Source organism: Bombus pascuorum, chromosome 15 (assembly GCF_905332965.1).
Source record: "Bombus pascuorum chromosome 15, iyBomPasc1.1, whole genome shotgun sequence".
In the NCBI taxonomy this organism is placed as follows: Eukaryota; Metazoa; Arthropoda; class Insecta; order Hymenoptera; family Apidae; genus Bombus; species Bombus pascuorum.
The window spans coordinates 3,042,785-3,067,953 of record NC_083502.1 but is presented as its reverse complement, the minus strand read 5'-3'; the positions used below and the strand labels follow the sequence as shown (position 1 = coordinate 3,067,953).

At 39.1% G+C, this 25,169-nt stretch overlaps 1 protein-coding gene across 15 annotated transcripts in view; it reads right to left on the bottom strand.

Moving 5' to 3' along the window:
- LOC132914386 (basement membrane-specific heparan sulfate proteoglycan core protein-like) overlaps positions 1-25,169 on the bottom strand; it is a 186,409-nt gene that overhangs the window by 42,759 nt on the left and 118,481 nt on the right. For 14 of the 15 annotated variants that reach the window (XM_060973438.1, XM_060973439.1, XM_060973440.1 and 11 more), the window contains exons 10-11: positions 10,227-10,334; positions 1,708-1,824 (exon numbers count right to left, since the gene is read on the bottom strand). In XM_060973438.1, the coding sequence (XP_060829421.1) occupies positions 1,708-1,824; positions 10,227-10,334 (225 nt within the window). The remainder of the gene's footprint in view (positions 1-1,707; positions 1,825-10,226; positions 10,335-25,169) is intronic. The other variant, XM_060973452.1, reaches the window with a different exon arrangement.

Here is a 25,169-nt window from a genome sequence, read left to right as displayed (position 1 = left end):
TAAAAAAGAGTATTTTCGTTAGCCTGAACTAGGTTAGGTCACACATTCCTAAAAGAATTGTAATATAATTCTAAAAGAAGTCATATAAACGTTATAAATTGCTCTCAAATTAGAATCCATGTTGAGATATCTTTTTGAAAAATTACAATACAATTTTTTAGACAAGATATAAATTTTATAAATCATTCGTAATAATATTTTATATACTATAAAGTCTTTGCCGCGCAAAAAAATAGAGGTTATTTTATCGATTTTTATTTTATTTTAGGTTAGAACTTCTAAAGAAATAAAACTTTCCCAAGATCTAGCCATCTTTAATTATACGATCCTTCCCAAACACACGCACCGTAACAAATATGTGAAGATTCAGCGATTAAAAGTGTAAAAGTGGAGGCTGGGTGACCTAACCTAGCGGCAAACAACTTGGAACGGTTCGAAACTGATTCTAAAGGGGATTGATCGGTCAGTGGAGATGAAACGGAGCCAGGAAGGTCCATTTATCGGGTCGACGCTTGTTCACAGCGGATAATTAGGCAGTGGAACGATGATAATGAATCGGATTATTCCGTTGCGCCTCGTCTCAACGCGAAGAAAGGAGGGATATAAGATTCTGAAGGCAGGAGAACTAACGATTACGACTGCTCTGTTCATAGCCGTGCAATTAATTACTCGAGAAACAAGCGTCCATTATTGAGGCCAGTAATATGCTTCGGCTCGGACGATTACTCGGCCGAACAACCACGCGACGAGCCGTTTCACCTGAAATCGAACCTTGCGCCGTGTTCGCACTTAGCGCTTCTTTCTCGCTCATTCCTCGCGCTTATTTCAACGTACCGGGTGTCCCGTTCAACCGTACACCTTTCAACAAATTTTTTCTATTCTTTCATCAGGAAATGTTAGCGAATCGCGAGAATTTACAAGTTTCTTTTAGAGAAGTTTAAAGAAAGCTGACTTTATTTACTAGATTTTGTAATTTTAGTCAAATCTATCGTAATTTATCTTGCTTGTATGCTACAGTTATTGACACACCCTGTATTTACTTTTCCAGTTTTCTTCTTTTAATTTGGGTAGAGATTTTTCTTTGAAAATTATGTTCGAAGTGTTCTGGATTTGAATCTCGCGCTTTCGTTTAAATAGCCACGTGACCCCACGTGGTCGGTGTGTGGAAGGGGTAACCGTGTAACAATGTTATGCCATGTTTCTTTCTTCCCCGTTTCTGACAAATATAGTTAATTTTGACAATCTTAAAAGTGATTTCTTTATCACAGGTGTATTCAGGTTTTTACAGGGCACCCGGTATACATCTCTTTAGAGGAATTTATTTATTCAAACGTAGAAAATGTTTTGAATGTTGTCCCACGCTAATTAATACCTTTTACATTGTTTATTTTAGACCCATCATGCTTTAAAATTCGCTATTGCCTATCGTATCGTCTGATACATATCAGAATCCCATTTATTTAAAACTTCGTAAGAAATTAAATTAGAAATGAATTTATTTAGATTCCTCTGTTCTAGTGTAAAAGGCAAGCGAATTTTAAAACATAGGTTAGGTCGCATGTTTGTCAGTCACTTGTGAAACCAGTCATTTGGAAAAGTGTGCGCCTCTCTCATTCATATGATTTCACGGATGATTAGTGAACTTCCGTCCCGTCTCCAGACATTCCGCCTTACTTCGTTCAACTGATTAGTGGTTAGTTTTCGTACTTATGTGCTGACAATTTTCCTCATCCCTCCCATTTCCACAATCCTGGTATCCATCACAGAGTTTCGATTTATCCACGCAATAGCCTGGGGTGCATTCGAATTTGTTCTCTCCGCAAGCTGCAAGAATCGTACATGTTCCATTTCTCTGTTCCTATATTTTTGCTTTCGCATTTTCGTCTTCGAATTGACGATGTTGACAACACGAGTTGAGAAAAAGCTCCACGAAGGCACAGAGAGCGAGTTTCACGAAGACAGACAGACAGAGACACAGCGGAGAACACATATAACGAAGACTTTCGATACGTGATAAGCTTGAAGTTTGAGGTTAGGAGGATTTGCAGATGATTATTGCGCGAACCTAGCGCCACACGTAGGCGACTAAGCGCATTTTGAAAACATTCCTAAGTGGGAAAACAGTTCCGTATAATATCGTAGAGTTAACAAATAAATAAATATACCACGTTTTATGATAGCGACGATGGAAAAAAATATTTCAAATACATGTAGCGCACTACTGAACACATATTGGCCCATGAAACTGAAACAAACTATATTTTTATAACATGTATCGCATAATTTCCCAAAAAAAGATTGCGAATTCATTGCTTTACGACTAGGCCAGGAATCTTTACGTATTTGTAGAAAATTTAAACAAGGGAAAATCTACGATAAATTATACACGATCGTGAATTTCGAAACTCGATTTTCCCAGAAACCTCCGACGCAATTTTGTTATTCTTCATTCTCGTCTTACTTTGAAAACTCAAATCGTCCTAGTTTCACGAGACGTTGCACAAATATTTTTCAAAATCTTCATCCAACTGTGACCGGTCAGAAAGCTATTCAAGTCCTCGAATAAGATGAAAAATTCTTACAAAGCCGTACTATAAAAGTGTTGACGACGCTACTTAGAAGTAATAGGGTTTCAATTCCGTGAAAAAAAGGCGCCATATAGATGTCGAAGGTGGATGAAGGAAAGCAGTGGTAGAATTAATTAGTAACCAGACAGATGTAGAGAAGGATAGCCTACTGACTAGCGTGGTGTGGCCATTAATTAACACGCACCTGAGGAAATTTCGCGGAAGAGATTATAAATGAACAAGGAGTTACGGGCCACGCGGCAGCTGTCTAATTTACGGCGGCAATTAGCTAACGATCGAGGATGAACGGCACTTCGAACGGAGTGCACTCGAAAGAATGGAAACGGAAGGCAGCCAACCTCTAGGAATTTCCATCGAGCTTCCCCTGGATCTTACTCCAACGATTCTCGACGTGAAAAATAAGCCAACTCTTGTATTCTTAAGATCCACATACTGGGTGTCCATTTCCAACTCCACTTGCGGAATTTTGCACCGTAGATTTTCATCTCTTCGTATAAAGTCGAAATTGCACAATTGCACGGAATACATGTAATTGCATTAAAAAAAAAATTTTCGTGAACAGTGGTGTCTTCAGCACAGACCTGAGACTGAAGATCTTGGGCCGTGTTGCCACTATTAATTGTCTGCTTTGCATATTCGTGTAGTTAGTTTTGGAAGTACAATATGCCGAATATGTAAAAATTCAACGAAGGTTTACATTTTGACATTTTGGTTGACATTTTGGAAGGTTGACATTTTGCTCTTTAGAATGTTGCTACGCATACTTTCATAATGCGTTATGAGATTTGCTATATAACCGGTGTTGTTTCGTTTTTTAATCAAAAGCAATTCCTGCGTAGAGATTAGCAAACGAAAATATATACCAGTGAGTTATCACGGGCGATAAGATCGAGACAAGGAGAAAAATGGGTTAGTGGTAAAGCGGAGCAACAAAACGTTCCATTGCGCATAAATATCGTCGTTCTAGAAATTAGAATGCTGTCGCAGTCGATCCATTATTGGAGGACTGTTTCAAATAGTCTCTTTACGTACGTCCCAGATCGAATCTATGAAAAGTTTCATCTAACTTTCAGATCGTCGTTGGTAATTAATAGAGAGCGGATATTTATGTGAGTTCATATTTTTATGTATATCATTGGCAAGAGAGAATCCAATCAGTTTACTTTGCATACTAAATATCATATAAACAAATATTGTACTTTGCATGCATACTACACTCAAATAATATCAAACCATATCATAATGTCAAAAAAATACTGCACTTCCTGTAGATTTTGACGTGTTAAAATTTGCCATTAACAGGTAGAACACCTCAATGAAATACTGAACACTATACCGACCGATAGCCGATTAATCGGTTTTTTGTCCCCGACGCTTACCGATCGATAGCCTATTAATCAGCTTTTTCTCTCCAATGCTTACCGACCGATAGCCTATTAATCGACTTTTTGTCGCCGACAATCTTTCTCATTATTTGAGCAGTAATTTGTTATTTAGTACTAAGGTACCTTGCTAAATTGCGTCAGTTGCGTTGCTACGTAAGCTCGCACAGTTTTATATCAATTTGAGAAACTTACCGTTCGCGATGAACGAAAAGAATGGCATTGAAGAGTCTAAATCGAAAGAGAGCCGGCGCCAAGGAGAATCAGCGCGTGAGGTGCCGGTCGGACGCGGGTATGCTGTTGAACCGCTAGCGGTCGGTAAAGAGTTAAACATCGTGAGAGATAAAACAAATGGCAGGTTATAAGTGATACATAAGATACATTCTAATTACAATGGCAGCGGTATATACCGAGTGTTCCGAAAATAGTCGGCGAACAATAAGTCGATGAAAACTATTGTTCCTTGCCGAATAACGTGGAATAATTAATAGCCACAAAGGGGAGCTATTTCTTTTGACCATTTTCCCTTTTTACTTGGTTTTTTTCAACGAATTTGTTCCCGAGCTGGCGTATTGTTGCTGGCCGACATGCGAAACACAGGCTCTCACGTGCGCAATAATTACACAGAAGCTCGACGTTACGAACGTGTCCCCGTGTTTCCATTAAACGGCGACGTTTACACGTTTTTACCTCAACGTCGACTCCTTTGCACGCGAAAAATGGCGGCACGCGATCACTGGAGAACGCATTAACCGGCTTGGATCTGAATTAATCCGCCGGATCGGACGACCGGCTGCCTGTTTTTCTGTCATTATCTCTTAAATAATGACCGCCCGTTGATTGTTCAACTTTTTATTACGATATATCCCACGTAACCGCTGATATACCGCGTTTCATGCTCGTGAAAATCGAATTTCCTAGCTATATCCTGCACGACATAATTTAACTCAAGAATCGAGTAGTTGCTTATTTCCCTTCTGTTCTCAACTAACGTCTTATTATCCAATTTTCCACGATTTCTTTTCTCCTATTGAAGAGACACCCGGTATGTGATACGATGCAAATTGCAGAATCGAATATCTTATCAAGTTCCTATTGTTCTTTTTTCTTCTTAAGTAAATAACTGGACTGCGAATGTTTATGAAAATTCATATTTCTATCAACATGATAAAAAAATAAAGATTCGTTTCACCGAATAAGAAATGTATTTAATTGTATTAAACGATTAGGAATATTTAATAAAGGAGCTATAAATATATGTATATTTGTTCTATATACATATTTCTTTATATTACGTGGATTCTGTGTATTTGTACAGTCTCCAATATTTGTATAAATACACAAAAGCCCACAGTCTAGCAATGACTATTACGACTGTTCGCGACGATGAATATTCTTAAGACTGACATTTCTAAAAGGAGACATCCTGTGTATAAAATAATTATAATATCAAATATCAAATTCGAAAAACAGATTAGTCTGTCAAATTCTGGTTCTGCTTCTTCTATAATGAAATTGCCGAGTTGGAAATTTTTGGACAGCCAGTATACGGTCGTGTCAAGAAGCAGCAACGCAAGCAACAAATTCGGCACTAAACGGAGCAAATCGACTTGGAAAAGGGAGCAACGATTCTCGATAAATCCTGTAATCACGTTCTTCCATTGGGCAGGACCAACCTCCCCTCCCCGCTAGAAAGAAGCAAAAATCGACACAAGTCGAAATTAATTCGATTCCATGGAAGCAACGAATCGAATGGAACGTGAGGTCGTGAAAATCCAGTTACGATTTTAACGCGATTTGCCAGGTGGCAAGTGCGTGCTCCCTCTCTGGTCGCTGCATCACGGTGATCGACGAATATAAAGCGAATATCGCGACCTCGAAATTGGCAAACGTGCGGCAAGCTACGGTGGCGATACGCGTGACGCGCCTCTGCAAACAGGAAATCGCGAAGGGAACGGCAAAACGGGGATAAATATCTTACGATTTCTCTGACATTATCTCTCAGGTTCAAGGCTCCATCCGCCTGTTCTACGCTACGGAATTGCAAACGACTGGTTGGCGATGAAATCGCCATGACCTCTCCCTTTTTCCAGCGACTAATCCGTCGTTCTACGCTCCATCACGTACCTTTTATGACAAAAGTTTCTAATCTTTCTTTGATGTTTGAGAATAGAGGTTAGGAAGATACCCTCTAAATAACGCTATTGGAAGAAAGACATTGAATAACGAACATCGTTTATTCGAATCTGATATAGGATGAGATAATGTCTCGTATTCTTGTTCTTCGATGTTAGAGGTTAGAAAGAGAATTATTGACATTTTAGGATAGTTTATGATCTCCAAGGAATGTAACTGCAGGAAGGAAATTAAATAACGAAGTTAATTTACTCGGACCTAACCTATATAGGATGCGATGAAATTTCTGATTTTTGAGGTTAGGATCTATAAAGAAAAGTTTCTTGCTATCTCTGAATACCTTAGGACTTTCCAAAGCTGAAATTAGGGCTTCCAAAACCAAATAAGTGAGTGTAGCCTAACGTGATTCGGTTCAACCTATATCGGGAGTGATCAAATTTCGTATTCCTTTGACTTTATAGGTTAGAATCTAAAGTAGAAGGGTTTATTATTACCCCTGGATGCCTTAAAACTTCCAGAACGCGAAATTGAAGGAACAAAATTAAACAAGTGACTCTAATCTAACGAAACCTAGCCTAACCAATATTAAACAAGAACTTGCTGTTCTATTTCTGCTGTCTTTTTGAGGTTAAGAATTAAATAGGACACCTATTCATTTTTTCAAAGGTTAAAATTGCAAGAACAGAATTGGACAAGTAAGCTGACCATTACTTCATAAACGGAAGATTCCAATAAATTCCACTGTTCGCTATCTTCAAATTCTTCCTTAGCGTAGGTGGATACACGAAACGACTTGACAGTCCTACGTTTCTCACCCGTATATCCTTCGTATCTTTCCTTGTATTTTTCCCCCATGTTTTTCGCCTCTTTTTTTTGTAATTCGTCAACAAACTTCATTAGCAGCATTAATATCGGACGCCGCAAAAACGGGCAACACTGCCACAGCCAAATTTAAGGCGGCCCCCGTGGCCGAACGAGATTTACTCGCGTTTATTAAGCCGCCCTAATAACCGGCTGCAATTTTAATCCGACGTTAATCTCCAGCGGGGCTGGCCGGCCCTGGAATTTCATCCGTTTTCACCGGGTTTAATCCAATTCTGATTCATGCCTGGACCTCCTCCGCGTCGCCACAACGTACGAACATGTGTATCAGGATGATGTTTTCACCGTCCGGCGAACTTTCCCCCTTTTTTCTCGAATATCTAACTATCGAAGTATATTGATTGGCGAATCAGCTTCGTATTTTTATTTTATCAGCTCATCCATTAGGCAGCACTATTACTTCCGGTATGACGAAGAAACATAAACCAGAAGACTAAAAACTTTTTTTTTTTGAGAGACAGTTTTAGAAAAACGTAGCAGGTTTAATATTAACGAGAGAACTCCGTGCAACCATGTGGTTTTATCGAAGCTTTCTAAACCGAATTCCAGATCTGGTCACTCTACCCAATGATACTAAAAACTGGGTAGTAGCTCTGACCAGTCTTTCAAAATTCAAGCCAATTTCATCAGGGTTAGACTTGCCGAAGAATGGAAAATCCCACATACATTAACCAATCAAATATTAATCACTATATTCGTACAAAACTACCAAAGGAATTTTCCTGACCCGAGGCCCATATTATCGCGAGCTTGAAAATGTCCTTCGAACTGTTGTACTTGGAACTCTTCAACCACGCGAATCCGCTTTGGAAATTGAAAGTTCCACTTTCCTTCAAACGATCACGATAAGCGACAACGATTTTAATCACTTTAATTATCCGTATAAAATAGCCAAAGAAACTGCTCCTAATTCTACTGCGATCAACTCTGTTCCACTTTCGCAATCGGTTGCCAAAATAATTCCAATAATACGAATGTTTCGCTTTCTAACGAAATGTTTGAAATCAGTGGCCGAGGAAGGTAACCAATTTTTGCTTGCACGTGTCGGACAGCCGAATTCCATTCCAGGTCGATACGAAGGAAGAAAGGGACGCGAGGTATCACCGTAGGCTGGTTAACTTTCGACGTGCAGCGTCGGAGCGTGCCTCCGCAAAAGACGATGGAAATAATAAGGGGTTAAAAGGACAGGAAGATAGAGTGCGGGCTGACAGAGGGAGGAAAGGTGGGGCAACAAGTGCAATGGCCTGAAAACGCGAGGCCAAACCCCTTGCCTCTTCCCTCTGCCTGGTCACCCATGTCTTCCGAGCACGCCATTGTTATTATTGTCACAGCTATTGTAATTATTCAGCTCATCGTAATACCTGGCCATTCGCGATTAGTTCCGGCGTAGTCGCGTGCCACACTGACGATGGCCGCTGATAAAATTGTCCTGCTTTCGCTCGCTTTCTTGCCCGCTAGATTTCGTTTGCGTGTTCATTGTTCGACGAATTTTGGACGCTACTAGGTGCGGATTAAGGAACAAGCTAAGGGAGAAAAGCTATGGGCCCGGGCCTTGCTCTTCCGGGGCCCTCGCTATTTAAGAGAAATACATTTTACTTTGCAACTAGGACGAGAAATTGATTCGTTCGTCTACAGAAAAATGAACAAAGAAACAAATGTCTTTTGAAAGTATAGTAGAAAATTTGAGACGTATTCTGGGAAAGAATAAATTTTATCCAACGTGTCGGTAATTTAATGATCTTATCATTACGTGGAGAGACTGCCCTTTAAAAATGTATTGCAGATTATTTTAAATATAACTTGTTGCAAAATAAATCTTATTTCATATTTATGTAAATGTGCTCCATTTTAACCCTGCCCCTTCTCTATTTCTCCTCTGGATCAACGGACCCAGACCTACGAAATTTTAATCCAACTCTGGGTGGTACTGACAATGATTGCGAAGGACAAATGTGACTATGCTACGCGTAGAAGAGAAACCAGTTTTTGAGTTCGGTGAATCGATAAATATGGTAATTGTGATATTTTACACGAGTTCAAAGAGATTTTATCGAAGGTAGGTCGAGGTTTTGTCGATGTGCGAATCGTTCGGTAGACTTTGAGCGAAGATGATTATAAAGGGAAAGAGGTGTTTTTGGTTTCGACGAGTCTGTGAGAAAAGGAAAAATGAAAATTACAGTTGGTCCAGGGTTTGCAAAAGTCTATGGAGATCAGAATAAGAGCAGATTGTGACTTTGGGATGATCTGAGTGTACATGACTTAAATATGGGTTTTATTTTGGTGTTTCTAATTGTTTTAATTAAATTTAGGTCTATGGGTTTATGAGTTAGGCACGTGAATTGGTATGTGAATAGAAATACGGTTTCCAATGCTATTGACACTGACTGAGAGGTAAAGGACGATATAAAACAAATATTTGGATGTAGTCCAAAAATGATGAAACGTGATATGTTGTTTTGAGACACACTGACTTAGAAGATTCGAAGGCAACCATTGAAAGAATTTAAAAGATTTATGGATATTGTTTCACCGTTGTTTTCGGCCAATGTGTCTAATATATCGACGTTAAAATGCTTTTGCCAACTGTGTAGCAGATTGGACAGGAGATTTAGTATCCATGTGTTACGTGAAGTTATATCCCACTTGTTCGAGAACGTGCGAGAGATCTATACCCATCGCTACCCACATCATTTATGTTCTTACGATAACAGAGGATGCAGGTAACAAATTCAGACATTTCAGAATCTCAGCAGAGAGTAAGAACAAACATGCTTATGTTAATCATCTGAAATTTTGTCCTGACATCGTTGAATTATTATTGACGAGTACCTGAATGAATAATTTCAAGACGTTAAATAAGTTAGTACACAATTGCCAAATACATTGCAAAACCAAGGCGTTATTTCTTCCAAGATCTCACGTTAGATTGTCACATGTCACGGTTAAATATGCGAGAGAAAGATCACCAAGTAGTTAGAACTGTTTAATCGCGAAGGAGCGAAGCCACCCACGAGAACTGAAGGGTTATTTTTGCAATATCCATTTCCGAGAACCGACGACGAATTGTTTGAATGAAATCCACGCGTGCATGCCATCGAATACATCGAATATAGAGCCACGGTAACGAAATATTTCATGTTAATGCCGAGACACCCAACGGAACGAAGAAAACAGCGAGGAAAATAATTTTCCATGCACGACGAAACGGAAGAAAAAAAGATCCTACGAATGTACTCACGGCAGTTAAGTTCGTCTGATCTGTCTAAACAATCCTCGACGTTATTACAGCGGTCGCCGCTGTCGATACACTGACCGTTTCCGCATTTGAATTGCGAGGCGGTGCAGGCTGCGAACACAGAAAACGAAAACGTCATGTAAAAAAAACAGCGTGTAAAAAATATTCGTACTCGAATAGGAAACGTTGGAAATATATGACGAGGGTCGAACGAATATTTCGAACTTTGATTCCCGATCGATCTCATGGATCTCATATTGCGCGGCTATACTCGCCTGCATAAACAGCGACCATAATGTCGATTCAATTTTGTCTATACGTATATGCTCTCACTCACTCATTGACTTACTCACACTCACACACTCGCACACAAGCACGCGCACACACAAACATACGAACACACACGATCACACACGCGCACAAACGCACACACGCACATACAAACACACACACAAACACACAAGTCCGCGCGCACGCACACGCATACACACACAAGCACACGCATACACAAACACACGATCACACACGCGCACAAACGCACACACGCACATACAAACACACACAACACACAAGCGCGCGTACTCACACACATTCGCATGTAAGCACGCGCACGCACACGCATACACACACAAGGACAGCATGCACACGATCACGTATATATATAATATATATATGTCTATTTATAGTCAATGTTAAAATTCCATCTACTTGTATAAATATATGTATATATATAATACAATTAACATTGACTATAAGTGTAAAAACACCAGCCGATATTTGGCGTAGACTGAATACTTTCCAATGCTCTTATTTTCTAGTTATTTCGATAATAGATCGGTTGTTTCATCTGCATATGTGTGTTACAATGCAAAGTTTGTTTGGTAGCTGGATTCTTATAAGCTTCGCAAAATAGGAATAAAGTTGTATTATAGAAATTTTGATTCACACCATCCTGATTCTCAGCCCACTTTATTCTCAGATAGGACAAAATAAATTTTCTCAGAGGGAGAAAATTCATGAATGCTTTATAAGAATGTTGTAAAATGAAATTACAAACTATAAAAAATTACAACATATCGGAATAAACTAATTAGAAGAATCAGAACGGGTGATACATTTGATTTAATAAAATGTGGCAATGATACTATGAGATTTAGCCCTCTTTGTAAAAATTTGATCAAGAGCGTGTTATATCAATCGACTGTAACTTCTTGGTTCGACGTTTTTTATTATTTATTTATTATTTCCTCTTTGAGCTTCATAATTTATGTTCTACATAATTATTGAAATTGATAGTACTCGGTATTTCTCCATTAGGTTACTTGAAGTTTAATCAAATTCAGTGCATGTGGTGAAATTCCTTCTGCAATTCGTTCCTTGTCTGTGATTTACAAAGAGAGTAGGCATCAATGGAACTCGAATTTCTCTGATATGCGAACAGACGAAGGAATAGAAATACGAAGGATCCAATAATGCCAATTGAATGCCGTTTAATATAAACTCGTAGAGGTACCGAAAGAAAAATCAGATTTCAAAGACTAGATCCTCCATGGCATTCTACTATTTCTTCACCGTTTAGTAAAACAATAAAGGTACTAAGCCAAATATGGAATACGACTTTGTTTTTCGGATGTCATTCTTCGAAAATCAATAGCAACAAACAAAAGATTTTCGTGGCTATCAAGAGCATTTCTTGGATTTCTAACATTATTCCAACAATTTTCAATATTGAACTAACAATAAAAAGATATAAATCCTACCTAATATTTTACAGATATAGGATAGATAGCAAAATAGAAAAGAAAAAAATAGAAAACAGTAAAAAAAGCAAATAGTTTTATTCTTCTTATTGATTATAACATTTTAGAAAATAGCTACTTGCAATAGTCACATATTGCAGTGTCACACTTTGTGCAAGTACATTCGTCATGTGACCAGAGTGCGCGCATTAGGCACTTGATCCATATTTCTTCACCAGAGTATTGGGGAAAAAGTTTGTAGCAAAATAAACGATACCAAAGTGACTGAGCGAGGAAGCCTATAGTCGTTTGACAGATATTCATTTGTCAGATTTAAAAAAAAATGGCGCTATTCCATACGGGGTGTGCTATTCCAATATCTGGTCGTTTCTCTCTAATCATAAATCTTAAATAACATTCTCACAGCACTTTTTTCTTTTTTATCTACCTGCTTAATCACCATCGATCTTAATTTATCGACAGGGATAAAATGAACGAGTTTAAACCAGGAGAAACGATGTAAGCGCCAATTAAATGTTTTCCATCGTGTAATAATTTTTTCTCTGGCCAGTTAACCTCTGTGCCCACTGACTGTCCAGTGATTTACTATAGGCTAGCCACTGTGCAGAGTTGTCAAAAGTATTGGTGTATTGTGTTACAGATAAACAGAGGCCGTGGCTGGACGCTCCAGTTTCAAGCCGACAGACCAGACTCTAGCTACCACTCGGATGTGATACGAGAGTACGTGGACCATGGTGTTTCAACAATTGAATCGACAATGGTTCATCTCGTTTTCACAATTATGCTATGCTCATTCGAGACAATCCGATCACGTTTCGGATAGCGTTACCGTAACACGCGTGAAGTGCCTCGCGGTTCGTATTTCTACCGATTTCCCGCGCTTCCGACCGACTTCCGCCGATACTGTTACCGACCAATGGTCACTCTTGTCGATTCGGGCATTAGTTTCATATTTTCGCAAAAATAACAAGAATGTAGGGTAATCGGTAAACCGCGGTCATTTATGCAAATTCGTGTTTTTAAGAAACACAAATGGTAGAGTAGAGTCTAGACAGAGATTTGTTTCGCTTATATGAACGCTACAACAGATACTAAATAACCAAGTGCTAATAACCAACTATGAATAATATATACATATCTATATATATATAATAATATATTCACATATTACGTGCCATTTTTCACAGGATGATGTTTGACAAATTTTCACTTGAACCACTGTGATTCTCAGACCGTCAAATAGGACCGCATCGTCAGATGATAAAAGGTTCGTGAATGCTTTATTCGAAAGTTCGTAACGATTCCACTATGCATTCTTGCGCTCTTAAATTGCCTGTAAGAATCAGCGTGGTCAATTTAATTTGCTCCAGAGGCATATCTTGATCGTCGAAAACCACAACAGCGGCCACTCGAGGATTCCCCGGGCTTTTGTATCCATGATCTCCACAATTACCAATGGAGTAATGCGAGATTTAGGGTGGTCCGAGTTCCTCGGGTTAACTCTCTGACGAAGGTTAAGGAGAATTCCTATTAGCTTTCGTGGCAATGGCAATATACCAGCAAATGGCCAGCCAGAGTCAAGTACGGCGATTGAGTGATAGTCTCCCGTGTCAAAGCACACTCGAGTTCCTTTAGCAGACATAACCTGATCGTGCCTCGTATCCCTCGTATTCTTATGCCATCCACGTGTCGAGTAAACCCAAAGTAAACTGCTTGACACCAAAATCAAACGTGTTCTTACAAAAGACTGTGGAACTCGATTTTTCAACCATTTCCACTACTCGACTTTTTAAGTTATGTAAATAGATTTTAGGTTATGTAAATAGATTTTAGGTTATGTACACGAACATTCGAAGCGAGGTTGAATTGAACATCCTGATGCAAAAACTGGGCAAGTTCGTCGTTTACGAAAATTGTACTTGCTGTAGTTTTGTATATTTTTATACATTGCCGATCGATTGGGTCAAAAATCGGCCAAGTAAATGCGTGCGTGATAATCTTTGGACTTCCGCTTATTCCGCTTTCACCATGTGCCTGTCGCTCGAAAACATCATGAATGTTTATAAACGCTTCGCAAGTTTGCTCTTTTATCGTGAAAATTCGTAATAATCGAATTCCATCGAAATGCAACATTATCATCTTTATTGAAAACAAGGAAACAACAGGGTAAACCGCGAGATGGAGTGAAATATCGAAGGTGTGAGCTGTGGTGAGAGCGGATGGAACCAAGGCGGATGGAAAAGTTTGCTTGGTTACGTTTTTTTACGCTCTAAAGATGCATGAGAGCGTGCCTCGCGCTTCAAAAGCCCTGTCTCTTCGAGATGCATCTCTTTACAGCCGGCGTTTCTCTTATCATTCCTCCCCCCAGCCCCTGTCATGCTCGTTCGATCATAACTATCTAAAGCCAGAGAAGTTGTGGAAATTGCCGCTCCGCCACGTTCTAACAACTTTAACGTCGCGAGTTTTCCACCATCTTGATAAAACATACAATTTTCTGGCCCTAAAACGCCATTTTAACCCTCTCTCTCGTAAATTATTCAATAGCCAGCAACACTCGAGCAATTTCTAATTCCTCCGTCTATGGCGCGATAAATGGAGGATTTATGCGATTACTTGGACATTTGGAAACGCGCAATGATATTGCTTACGCGTTTCTATTTGTCATTTGCGCTTTTAGATTTTCCCATTTTTACCCTTCGTTTTTATTTGTTACGTTATCTTCGTTCGTAAAAATGTCAAGGTCGATCACAGGCGATTTCCGTTCTCCATTAGGAAGAACAGTTTTTCAGCTGTGATAACGAGGGCATTAGTATCGCGTGCAACAACCCGTGCAAAGTTGCAGCGCTGCTTTTTCAGTCGCATCAACCCGGAAAGAACATCTTAGAGGTATCACCGGGGTTGAATTAATTTACCACACAAGGTAAGGTAGATCGAATAAATTCCTAGGTTGCCTCGGACAATTAACCAAATATATTCACGAGCGAACGTTTCTTTCGAAACGATGTAGTTCTGGTATAGTTTTCTTTTAATTAATTATTAATAACAGAAACTCAGAAAGACGAGGACAATAAAATTGTGGAAATTTCACGAGAAACAAATACATTTATTCTCTAATTGGCGAATGACTGATGGAAATTTTAGGTATAGTAAATTAATACACTGCCTTTAGATCCATCAAAATCTACAGATACAAATTATAATTTAATAAATTATTTACAACTATCCTGGCTATTTACTAAAATTAATAGATTACTAATTATTAATAAATATCTCTCTGTCTATTACAATTTAATAACTTATTAATTTTCAGTAGTCATTTTACTATCTATTATAATCGAATAAATTATTAACTATTGATAATAAATATCTATGGCAAATTAAAAATCTCATTGGCTTATGATCGCTCTTCGGACACTAATTCCTCTCGATTTAGTTTACATCACGCGATATACAAATTAATTAATTTTGCGCTCCTAGTACGATCAAATCGAGCATGAAAGGGTTAACAATTACGTACAAATTCGGGGAGCATAGTCTTCATTGAAATATAAATTCGTATCTTATCTTTTGGCTTCTTTTTTTAAGGCAGGTTTATTAGAAACGAGGAGCTGAAAGCGTAAGGTATGAAGGTAAGGGGGTGAAAGAATACCCCATGGGGACTAAACTTCCCCTGCTGGCAGTCCATTAGAAGAGCACGGACGATTTAGCAGAGGGGCTTTTAGGTCCAGCAATTTGATGCTGCTTGCCTGTCATGCTAATATCCCGAGCTTTATATCGAGTCGAGTTTTTCTTCACCCGCTTCTGATGTATGGTTTCCCCGCGTAAGTTGCCGGGAGTACACGTCGTTGAACATACCGCTGGATGATGCTTTTGTTGCTGCTGCCCCGGAGTTTTCCTCGGGGAGTAGCTTGTTCAGAATTTTCTCTTCTTTCGCGTATAAATATTTATTCTACTACCATTAAATAAAAATTCTAGGACACGTATTTGAGAGTCGCACTTGCACATCTTCGAACTTATTTCGTCGTCTTCCTTCTTCGATGTCCTAGCGTTAACTTTTTCTGTTGCTGGAATTTTCATCTTTGGCAAAGTTCCATTAACTTCTTTTTATCGCTAGAATTTCTGTCGTGATTCTGCTGAATCGTATATTGCTGAAATTCCTTTTGTTTTTACTGCAATTTTACTACAATTGCATCTGCAATTGCTGTGTGTTTGAATTTACTGTTGCTGCAATTTGCTTTCTTTTGTATTCACACGGTGATCTTCATTTGTTTCTGGAATTTTCTGGTTCCACTTATTCCTGAAATCTCCTATTCTCTTTTATTCCAGGGATCTTTCGATACTCTTGAATTGCTGTTTCTGTTGGAATTCCATTTCTGGTTTTCCTGCTATCTCTTTCTATTGCTGGAATTGCCTCTTCAATTTTCTGCGTTAATTTCTTTGTAACTAGAACTCCCCTTTTTCTTGTTGCTGGAATTCTTGTCCAATGTATCAGACTCTTCGTTGCTGAAATTCTTCTTCTATTGCTCATGCATTAATTCTGATTCTCCAAGTCGATTTTGATACACACGCTTGACTAGAATACAATTATTTTTCGATAAATCGCGTATTTTTTCCACGTACATGAAATATTCAGGAAGAGGAGGGACGCGTTTTGCAGCCGAGAAAAAGCAATACGGCACACGAGCAACTCCAGTTCCCGGTATACTCGCGTGATTTAGGAGATAACGAGTTCGGGCTCGTCCTAATGAGACACGGAAACAAAAAGGGCGTGATTTCCCTTCGAGGAGTGGAAGCAGTTCTCACTCTACTTTTCCACCCCCGCGTAACAAAATCCATCCGCAACCATAACCCTTCATAAAACCACAAAATCGACCTCCTTTCCGCAAATAACGACCAAACTACAATGAACACTAACAAAATTATGAAACAACTCTATCTTTCTATTTACAATTTTATTCTCTATATTTTTTAAGGGATAGCAAACTAAGGATCAGTTTGCAATAGCAATTAGATTAATTGGAATTCCCCATTCGGACTCCATTATCTGCCACTGTCGTAAGTTCAGGTTTCAAAGAATGTCACACAAAGTGATTCTTAACATACGCGTTTCTTAGCATCATACAAATAAAATATTCACTGTGAAAATAGTATAGCCCAAAGCTCGTTCTTCTAACCATAACATTCGGAAGTCTGGTAGGAGAAATATGTCACAAATAAAAAGATAAAAATGCAAGAAGATAAGAGAAAATAAAAACAAGTTACACAATTAACATTATAATAAATAATATAAATAGATACTTGTAATTGATAATACGATTAATTTGATAACCAGCGGAAAAATAAAGGTTTGAGAAGAAAATTGTCGTGAAACTGAAGAAAACAGTCAGGAAAGGGTTAAATGAAGTGGAAAAACACAATTGAACGCGGTACTAATTTCTTGGCAAGAAAATGCTTGATTGAATGGATGGTTCACCAAGGAGAACTTTTCGTAACAAGTGTCTTACGCTATTGAAAAGATCAAGACGAAGATTAGGCTCAAGGTCGAAGTTTAAACGCGATCCATCAAGACGATTAACCATTAACCAAGTCCATTCGTAGCCCTATAATGGCGTGGACGGTCGGTGATAATCGTTTTAGAAAAATTACCATCGATTTCGCGCTTGAATTTGCATGAAAAATCGCCGCACGTTGGATAACGAGGAAACGAACATTACGCTGCGTTTCCAACGGGCCAGCCGCCATATATGAACGCGGTATATAAAGTATATTCGCGTCATATATTGCGGGGGTGTGCCTTCTCCCCTCGTACACCAGGGATTCGACATATTTTAGTGGCCGATTTGCAATTTAAACGTTATAATTAATGACGTCCTGTCGTGTCTCGCGACGCGTTGCGAACGCGCCGTAACGAAAAAATTATTCCACGAGGAATGGCTGTGAGGAGGGCTGCGGCTAATTATTCAAAATTATCTTTGCAAGATCCTTCTCCGTTCTGCTGGCATTTTTCTCTTTCTCGCGTATTTCGACGTGACATTTTATTGAGAGAGAAAAGTATGTAACATATTTTGGAATTCATCAGCAGCAGAAAGTATAATCTATTAGGAATTTATCGAGTACAAGCAAAGATTTAACTGTATACGTGTAAGCTATTTAAAAATTCACAGTTAGTTTCCTAATTATATGTAATTTAGTTTAAATTGTTTAGTAGTTTCGAACCCCGTTAACGGTTCCTTACATCGCGTGATATTCTTTACCGAAAAATATTTCGATGCGAAGCAATTCTAAACCTTTCGAATTCTGTTTTATCGATATTCTACGATTAATTGGAAACCAATTTCGCGATAGCGATTCCTTTTGTATCGATAGGCGATGTATCGAAAGATACTTCGAGACGAAGGAATTCAAAGTTGGATTTCTATCTCTTACTCGTATCTTTCTAAATCCTTAATTTCCATGAAACTGTAATTCAATATCCACGGAACGAGTGACCATAGTTCCACAGCTTTGACCATTATCAAGCGAGAAAAATATCCGAGAATAGAAATGTGTGCATACATAGCTATATTTCCTTTTAGCCAGTTGCATTTTGCATTAGCAAGAAAAATGAGTGGAAGCTGGAGAAAGAAGCGGAACGATAAATAAATCATCGACGTTTAATCGTGTGCACAGTGAAGACGAGTACCGAGCGGCGCAATCGATAACTCGTTTACAATTAATTTCCCTTGGAATGACAAATACTTCTGCGAGTAGAATGGCTCGCGTCGAGCGGAAGTCGCGGCGTGAAGCTCCACGATTTAAGCGTCCTTCCCAGCAGTGATTCTCAACCTGTTCTATTTGAAAACTGTAATTGAAGTTCTTTTTAAAATGCCACTTCATCGACATTAGACGAAGATTAACCGACTGAAGTTGACGCGTGATTTTACGTACCATCGGACTGCGGCTCTCTATACAAAATTATATTTCTAGGAACACGATTAAAGAAACACAAGTTCCATAGAGATTCATTTTTCCTGTTAAACATTACAATAAATACTGCACCATTACAGGTATATTTTAATTATTTTTGTACGTTATATCTTCTCACCTTGAAATTTTGAATAAATGCACAAATCTGCAGTTGAAATATGTATGAACCTCTCAGCCTGATCAACCTCACTCTGCGCGTAATTGACTACTGTAGTACCGGATCTCTCAAAGAAACGAGTTCATTTATCGCGTGAAAGTGACAGACATAAATTCCATGAAAATTCTTGGAAATGTTAACATTCGATATACTTTTCTTTGCTTTTACAAAAAATGTGAGTTTTTCGAGTTTATGTAACTATATGAATGCTCATAGCCTTTCAACAGATTGGGTATAAAATTTTGTATCGAGAACAGATCTGGATCGAAAATGTTACCGTCTGTCGGTAATACTTCCGACGATATCGGTATATCGAGAAAGTCCTCAAAATTGGACGAAGTGACAAGCGAAAGGAACATTTTTATAATGACAAGAGATCTTGGACAGTGGCCGTTTTCATTATATTTCTAGAGCGTGAAACATTTAGTCCTTCACGCGTGCAAAATCAACCGAGTAATCTACACCGGTGTGCATGCGTAAACTCCGCGATAACAACGACTAAACGGACGTCTCGGCCCCTTATCGCGATTCAACCAGCCATAATTCCCGTTTTCACGGCCGGATCATTGCTATCTTATGAAACCCAACGCGGAATCGCCCGCGGCCACCTCGAAAAACTGCTGTTCTAAGCAAAGAAGAAATTCTTCCTCATGGAACTTTACACAGATCTCTGCATCTTCCGCCAATTTGTAAATTATGCGTTCGACAGGTCGAAACTATACTTGGAAATCTTGAACGAAACATTGCAAATACAAATTCATTAATTTTATCATGTAAAACATCAAAATCGAAGTTTTATACGAGGTATTGGTAAATTATCCTGCGCTTTTAGGTGAAACCACTATGGAATCCACTAGTTTGTAAATTATGTATTCGACAGGTCGAAATCTTTGATAATGTTTCCCGATTTTAAAGATTTTTAATTAAATGATATTAAATATAGAGATACATTGAATATTTTAGTAGAAAAGTTGGAAATGTCATTTTAAAGTTAGCTTGCAACGGTATCTATTTGCAAATTGTTCTGTTTGACCATCGAAATTATCGATAATGTTTTTCATTTTTACAGATTCAATCATTTTGTAATATTAAATACAGAGATATAGAGAGTTGGATATTTCAATGAAAAAGTTGAAAAGTAATTTTACGAAAAATATTTCTCGGCCGTGATAGTCACTCGTCGCCTTATCTGACGATTTCTGCGCGACATAATCCACCTTTCTACGAACCACCGAGTCATCCGGACTACAACGGGACCATTCTGCGCTCCCCGTGGGATCGCGGCGCTTGTAAACCAGCCTGTAGCTTACGTTCAATCAATGGAGCTTGGTAAATCGGGGAGAACACGGAAAATCGCGACAGAAATCGAGGTAACAGCTTGTCCGATCCCTCGGGGATACTACGGATGAAGCATTGCTTGGATTAATAAAATTCTGCCACGCGAATTTTTAGGTTAGGTTTCGCAGAACGTGACAACGATAATTGCTTGTCGATTCGTCTTTGCGCAACGCAGGAAAATAGTTCCTATTCTAACTGTCTTTGCTGTTGATTACTTAACCTATCATTATCAAAAGTAACAGAAATATAACCTAACCTTAACTTATGTACAGACAGATAAATTATTCATAAAAATACTTTGAAGTGCTGGAAGGATTTATAATTGGAACAAACGAAAACCGAAGCCGAACGGTCGATGTGATCAATTAGTAACAATTAGTTCTCATTTGACTTTCCCATTCGGAAATGCTCTTCATAAAATAATGAAAAAATCTTCTCCCTTCAGAGCATTCAAAGGCTGCTCTTCCGGAACGATCAAGTTTCTACATACTGTTATTAATATTTATAAACTCGCTTCGGGATCTGATTGTGCAGCTGAAAACAATAGAGAAGATCCATATAAACGTACGTTGTATCTGTTTTCGTTTATGAGATACCACGAATTTTCTGTTTTGATTTTACATTATCTAATGAGTTTTACAGAATATGCTCGAAATGACCATCTCGTATTTCAACACAATGACGTCTTGCCATGGATCCAGTTACACTCTGAATGTTTCCTGGTGTTTCGCGAATTTGTTGAAAAGCTTGTTCTATTCTGAACCTCGGTATTTCAACGTTCTCTATAGCAGCGTCTGCTCTGTGTACAAAATTCGTCATATCTCATAAACGAAGACATTTAGAGCAAATGTCAATACGAACTTTTCTCACTGTTTTTAGCTGTACAATCAGCTCCTCAAGTGGTTCGTACATGTTCCCTTACACATTTACTATAATATTATTCGATCTTCCAAAAAATCCCAAAGTCGGCCTCTACCCACGCTGTTCTTCTTCGTTCATTTTAGACAAATCGTTTTAAAATGATCGACGGAATCGATCGGTAGACATCAACGGTGATCTGGCAGAAAACACGCGACGACAAAGAGGAATCATCGATTCGTAGGTAGCGACCGAGGTTTGGTTCGTTTCGACAACGCGACAACCATAACCATACGCAGCAGCAGCAGCCTCTTTCCGCCCTCGAGTATCGTAAATAACGTTCAGGTAAAACGAATTGTCGATAAATAAATGCTCGAGCCGCGGATACGTGTCACGCGTGGGTGGACAACGGCCGGTTGGATCGTTATTTCATAACAGGTCACGCTATCGTTTGTCCACCGAGCATATGAACCCACCGATGTCTCTCTCTCTCTCTCTCTTTCTCTCTCTGCCTCTCTCTATGTCGCGCAACGCGTTTTCATTCGTTAACTGACGTGCGGTTTGTTCTCGCCAGACGCAATTAGAATTCAACCGAGTGTCCTTCTCCTCTGTCGATCGAACCTCCTACCGCCTCCACTTTCATCCGACAATTCCATTTTTTCGACTTTCCACCATAAAACCTCGTCGATACAAACTCTTCCTTTTTCAACGATTCTATCCGCTCCAAGATCAAAAATTCCACGTGTAATAATACCGTTCTTTTATCTGGTATCCGTTTGATTCTTCGGTGTAGCGAATTATTTGGAATTTCCTGCGCTTCTTTATCTTCCGAGCGAAATTATGTTACTCGAATTTCGTAAGTATTACGAAATAAAAATTAAATGTATAACATCGATAAGTTGTACAAGGTACAATGAAGGCGATAACTCTTCAGATTTCTTCAATTTTGGAACGATCGATAGGAGAACGTATGGACAGAATCAATTATGTGTATCACAATGCTACTATAGATTGTCCTTGGAACGATTATGTTATAGGCGCGTAAATGAATGGTTCTTCGATTTGAGGAAACTGGGTAAGTTTGCATCCTGATAGGAAGTCTGTATGCAAACATTAGAATGCGTTATTATACGAGACCATAAAAGAGAAAGTACTCTTCTAGAAAAATTTTCTTGGCTGTTTGACGAAGAACCAAGTGAAACGAAATCGAGCCAAGTCACTGGGCAGGTCCAAAAAATTGCAATCGATAGAGGAAGATATTTTCTTGGCTATTAGACGAAGAATCGATTGAAATCAAGTTTCCAGGCAGATTTAAAGTATTACAACAGAATCATCGTTGCCGTGTTAATTAATTTTCGATGGAAGATCAAATTGTAATTGACAATATGGAGAGAAAGAAAATTATTTTTCCTGGAATCATTGTCTTCGATTACAATACCGGGCAAACATTTTGTGGTACCAACTCGCAGAAAAATGGACCAAAAATCGGTTCCGGTTTTCCTAGAGACGATGTTAAAAACCAGGATATGACTATAGAGTCACGGCTGGCTTTAAACCCGTGTAGAAATATTCGTATTTCGGTTGGCAGAAGCTTCGTACGGGAGGTATCTCTTTATCAATAAGAAATTCTCGGCTGTGCAGTTTGCTAGCCGGGAAGGAATCATATTTTACCGCATCCGCAACTGATACGTGGAGAAGATGCCTTCCATGGCACATTCTTAGACGTCGTTTGAGATTTCACCAGCTCCGAACACCTTCTTCCAGAACCAATCTTTGTTTGACAGAATCTCTTTCCCACGGTGCATTAAATTTCTTACAAAATTCCCCATAAATTCATCGATTCGCGATTGAACAATTTCCAAATCCGACTCAGCCGTTGACAGGCGCTTTTCGCGTGCTGCAGTTACCCATTTAGGATCCGTTTTTAGCTGCACGCATACTTCCATGACTCTCACTCAGAACTGTATCAATATTTACTTCGGATTTGCCAACTGGAAACAAGAATTTTCTATTCTGTTACTATTTAAACGTGTCAAACGAGCAGCGAAGCTGGATTTTCCTGAAATAACAGCAATCGACGTCGATAATCTGATCAGTTAAATCGAGTTAATGATGGCTATACATATAGTATATGTATGTAGGAGGTGAATTTATCACAAACATCTGTATTTTTAGAGGATGTATGTATACATCGATGAGAGCCACTTAATTCCCACTCGAGCCCGATAAAACGTCATTGAAAAAGCTTCTGGGTAATTTTTTCATGCAACCCTTTCTGCATAATGCATGGATCGATACAGTTGGACGACTTGGAGGACGCTTTCGCATGCAGAATTCGCTCGTAATTGTTGGCACGAGCCGGCTGGACGCTTCCTGTCGCCTTTTCGACTGGCTGACAATACACGGTTAATTACCGTGCGTCGCATAACTTGCCGATGCAATCATGCAATGCGACTGAAAATACCAAACGACGCACAGTGGTAGTAGTGTTGTTCCCTTTCCCCCCTGTTTTCCCCTCTTTCTCGGACGAATACTCCTCTTTTTACCAACCAATGCGAGAACGTGACACGTTCAGCGGAGCGAAGGGGCCTCTCATTCGATGGTGTTTGTGTTGCACATGCATCGCCAGTTATGTCACCCAGAGTCGAATGTTGCACGCGATGAGTTCATCGCGGGCATGCTATCGGCAGCGTATCGCGGAAAACGTGGGGTGACGTCACTCCCATTCCATTCGATGAGATCTCGATGTCTTTTAACGTTTCTCCAGGAGGATGAACAGAACCGCAAGGAATTTGCTCGACGTCAGAAGAGAAAACTGCAGAGAAACGTCGTTGTCACCGCTATATAATGCACCACCATGCGCGTGCACTTGATCAGCCAGCCGAGATACAGCTTACCGTTCTTTAAATAGGGAAATTAATTAGCGTAACGAGTTATTTTTTATGTTCGATGATGTTCAATGTAATATATTATGGGAATTTTTAGTGACATAATGGAGAAAACAGCTAGGAAAAATTTGTAGGTGGAATCGGGAGTCGAACTCGCAACCTTCTAATTGCGAGCGAGTGAATTAATCAATGTAACTGATTAAGCAATCGATATTCAATGATTTTGTAATCCTTATAAGGCGTCATCTATTCCAGTAGTTCGATAAAGTGAATTGCACAATATACGAGTGTAGTGAGTCATGATATATTATGGTATTATAATTAGATGATGACCTAAGTTATTAGGTAAATATTCCATTAATCAGATCAAAAATACTGGAAGAAATATCTGGCCCAATTTCCTTCGAACATTTTTACTTAAGAGGCGCTATACAGATCGTCAAGACAATGATGCCACGAGTCAATTTAGACACTCGTACCCTAATCGAAATGCGACATTCAAAGAGCATTTTGTAGGCTAATTGTTCGTTACGTCACGCGTTTCCTTGGAAATGATTTGCCGTCGTTTAATCAGGCGGGCGGATTATATTTCTTAGCAAGACGCGTTACTTTTCGTGGCGCCACGTGGGTTTCTATGTCAATGTCGCGGCGTATCCACGCGAAAGCCTCTCGCCTTTCGTGAAATGTATCAAACCTACGTACGAGACTATTATTGGATCATCAGAGACTCACGATCCCGTGGAGCGTTGGTGGAATATTTCTGACTGTGCAAACAGTGAATCAGCTTGGACTCAATTAATCTAACGTGTTCGCTCTTTGCATCATGATCATCAACATGATTGATCTGTTTTTGTAGTTAGATAAAACAGGAAGTTCCATGTCTTCATACTAATTTAACCGTTCGCTTAGAATTTTGTAATCTCCGCGCGTGTAAATCCTCGTGTCACGGATGTTACGAGATCGCCGTATATGTAGGTTA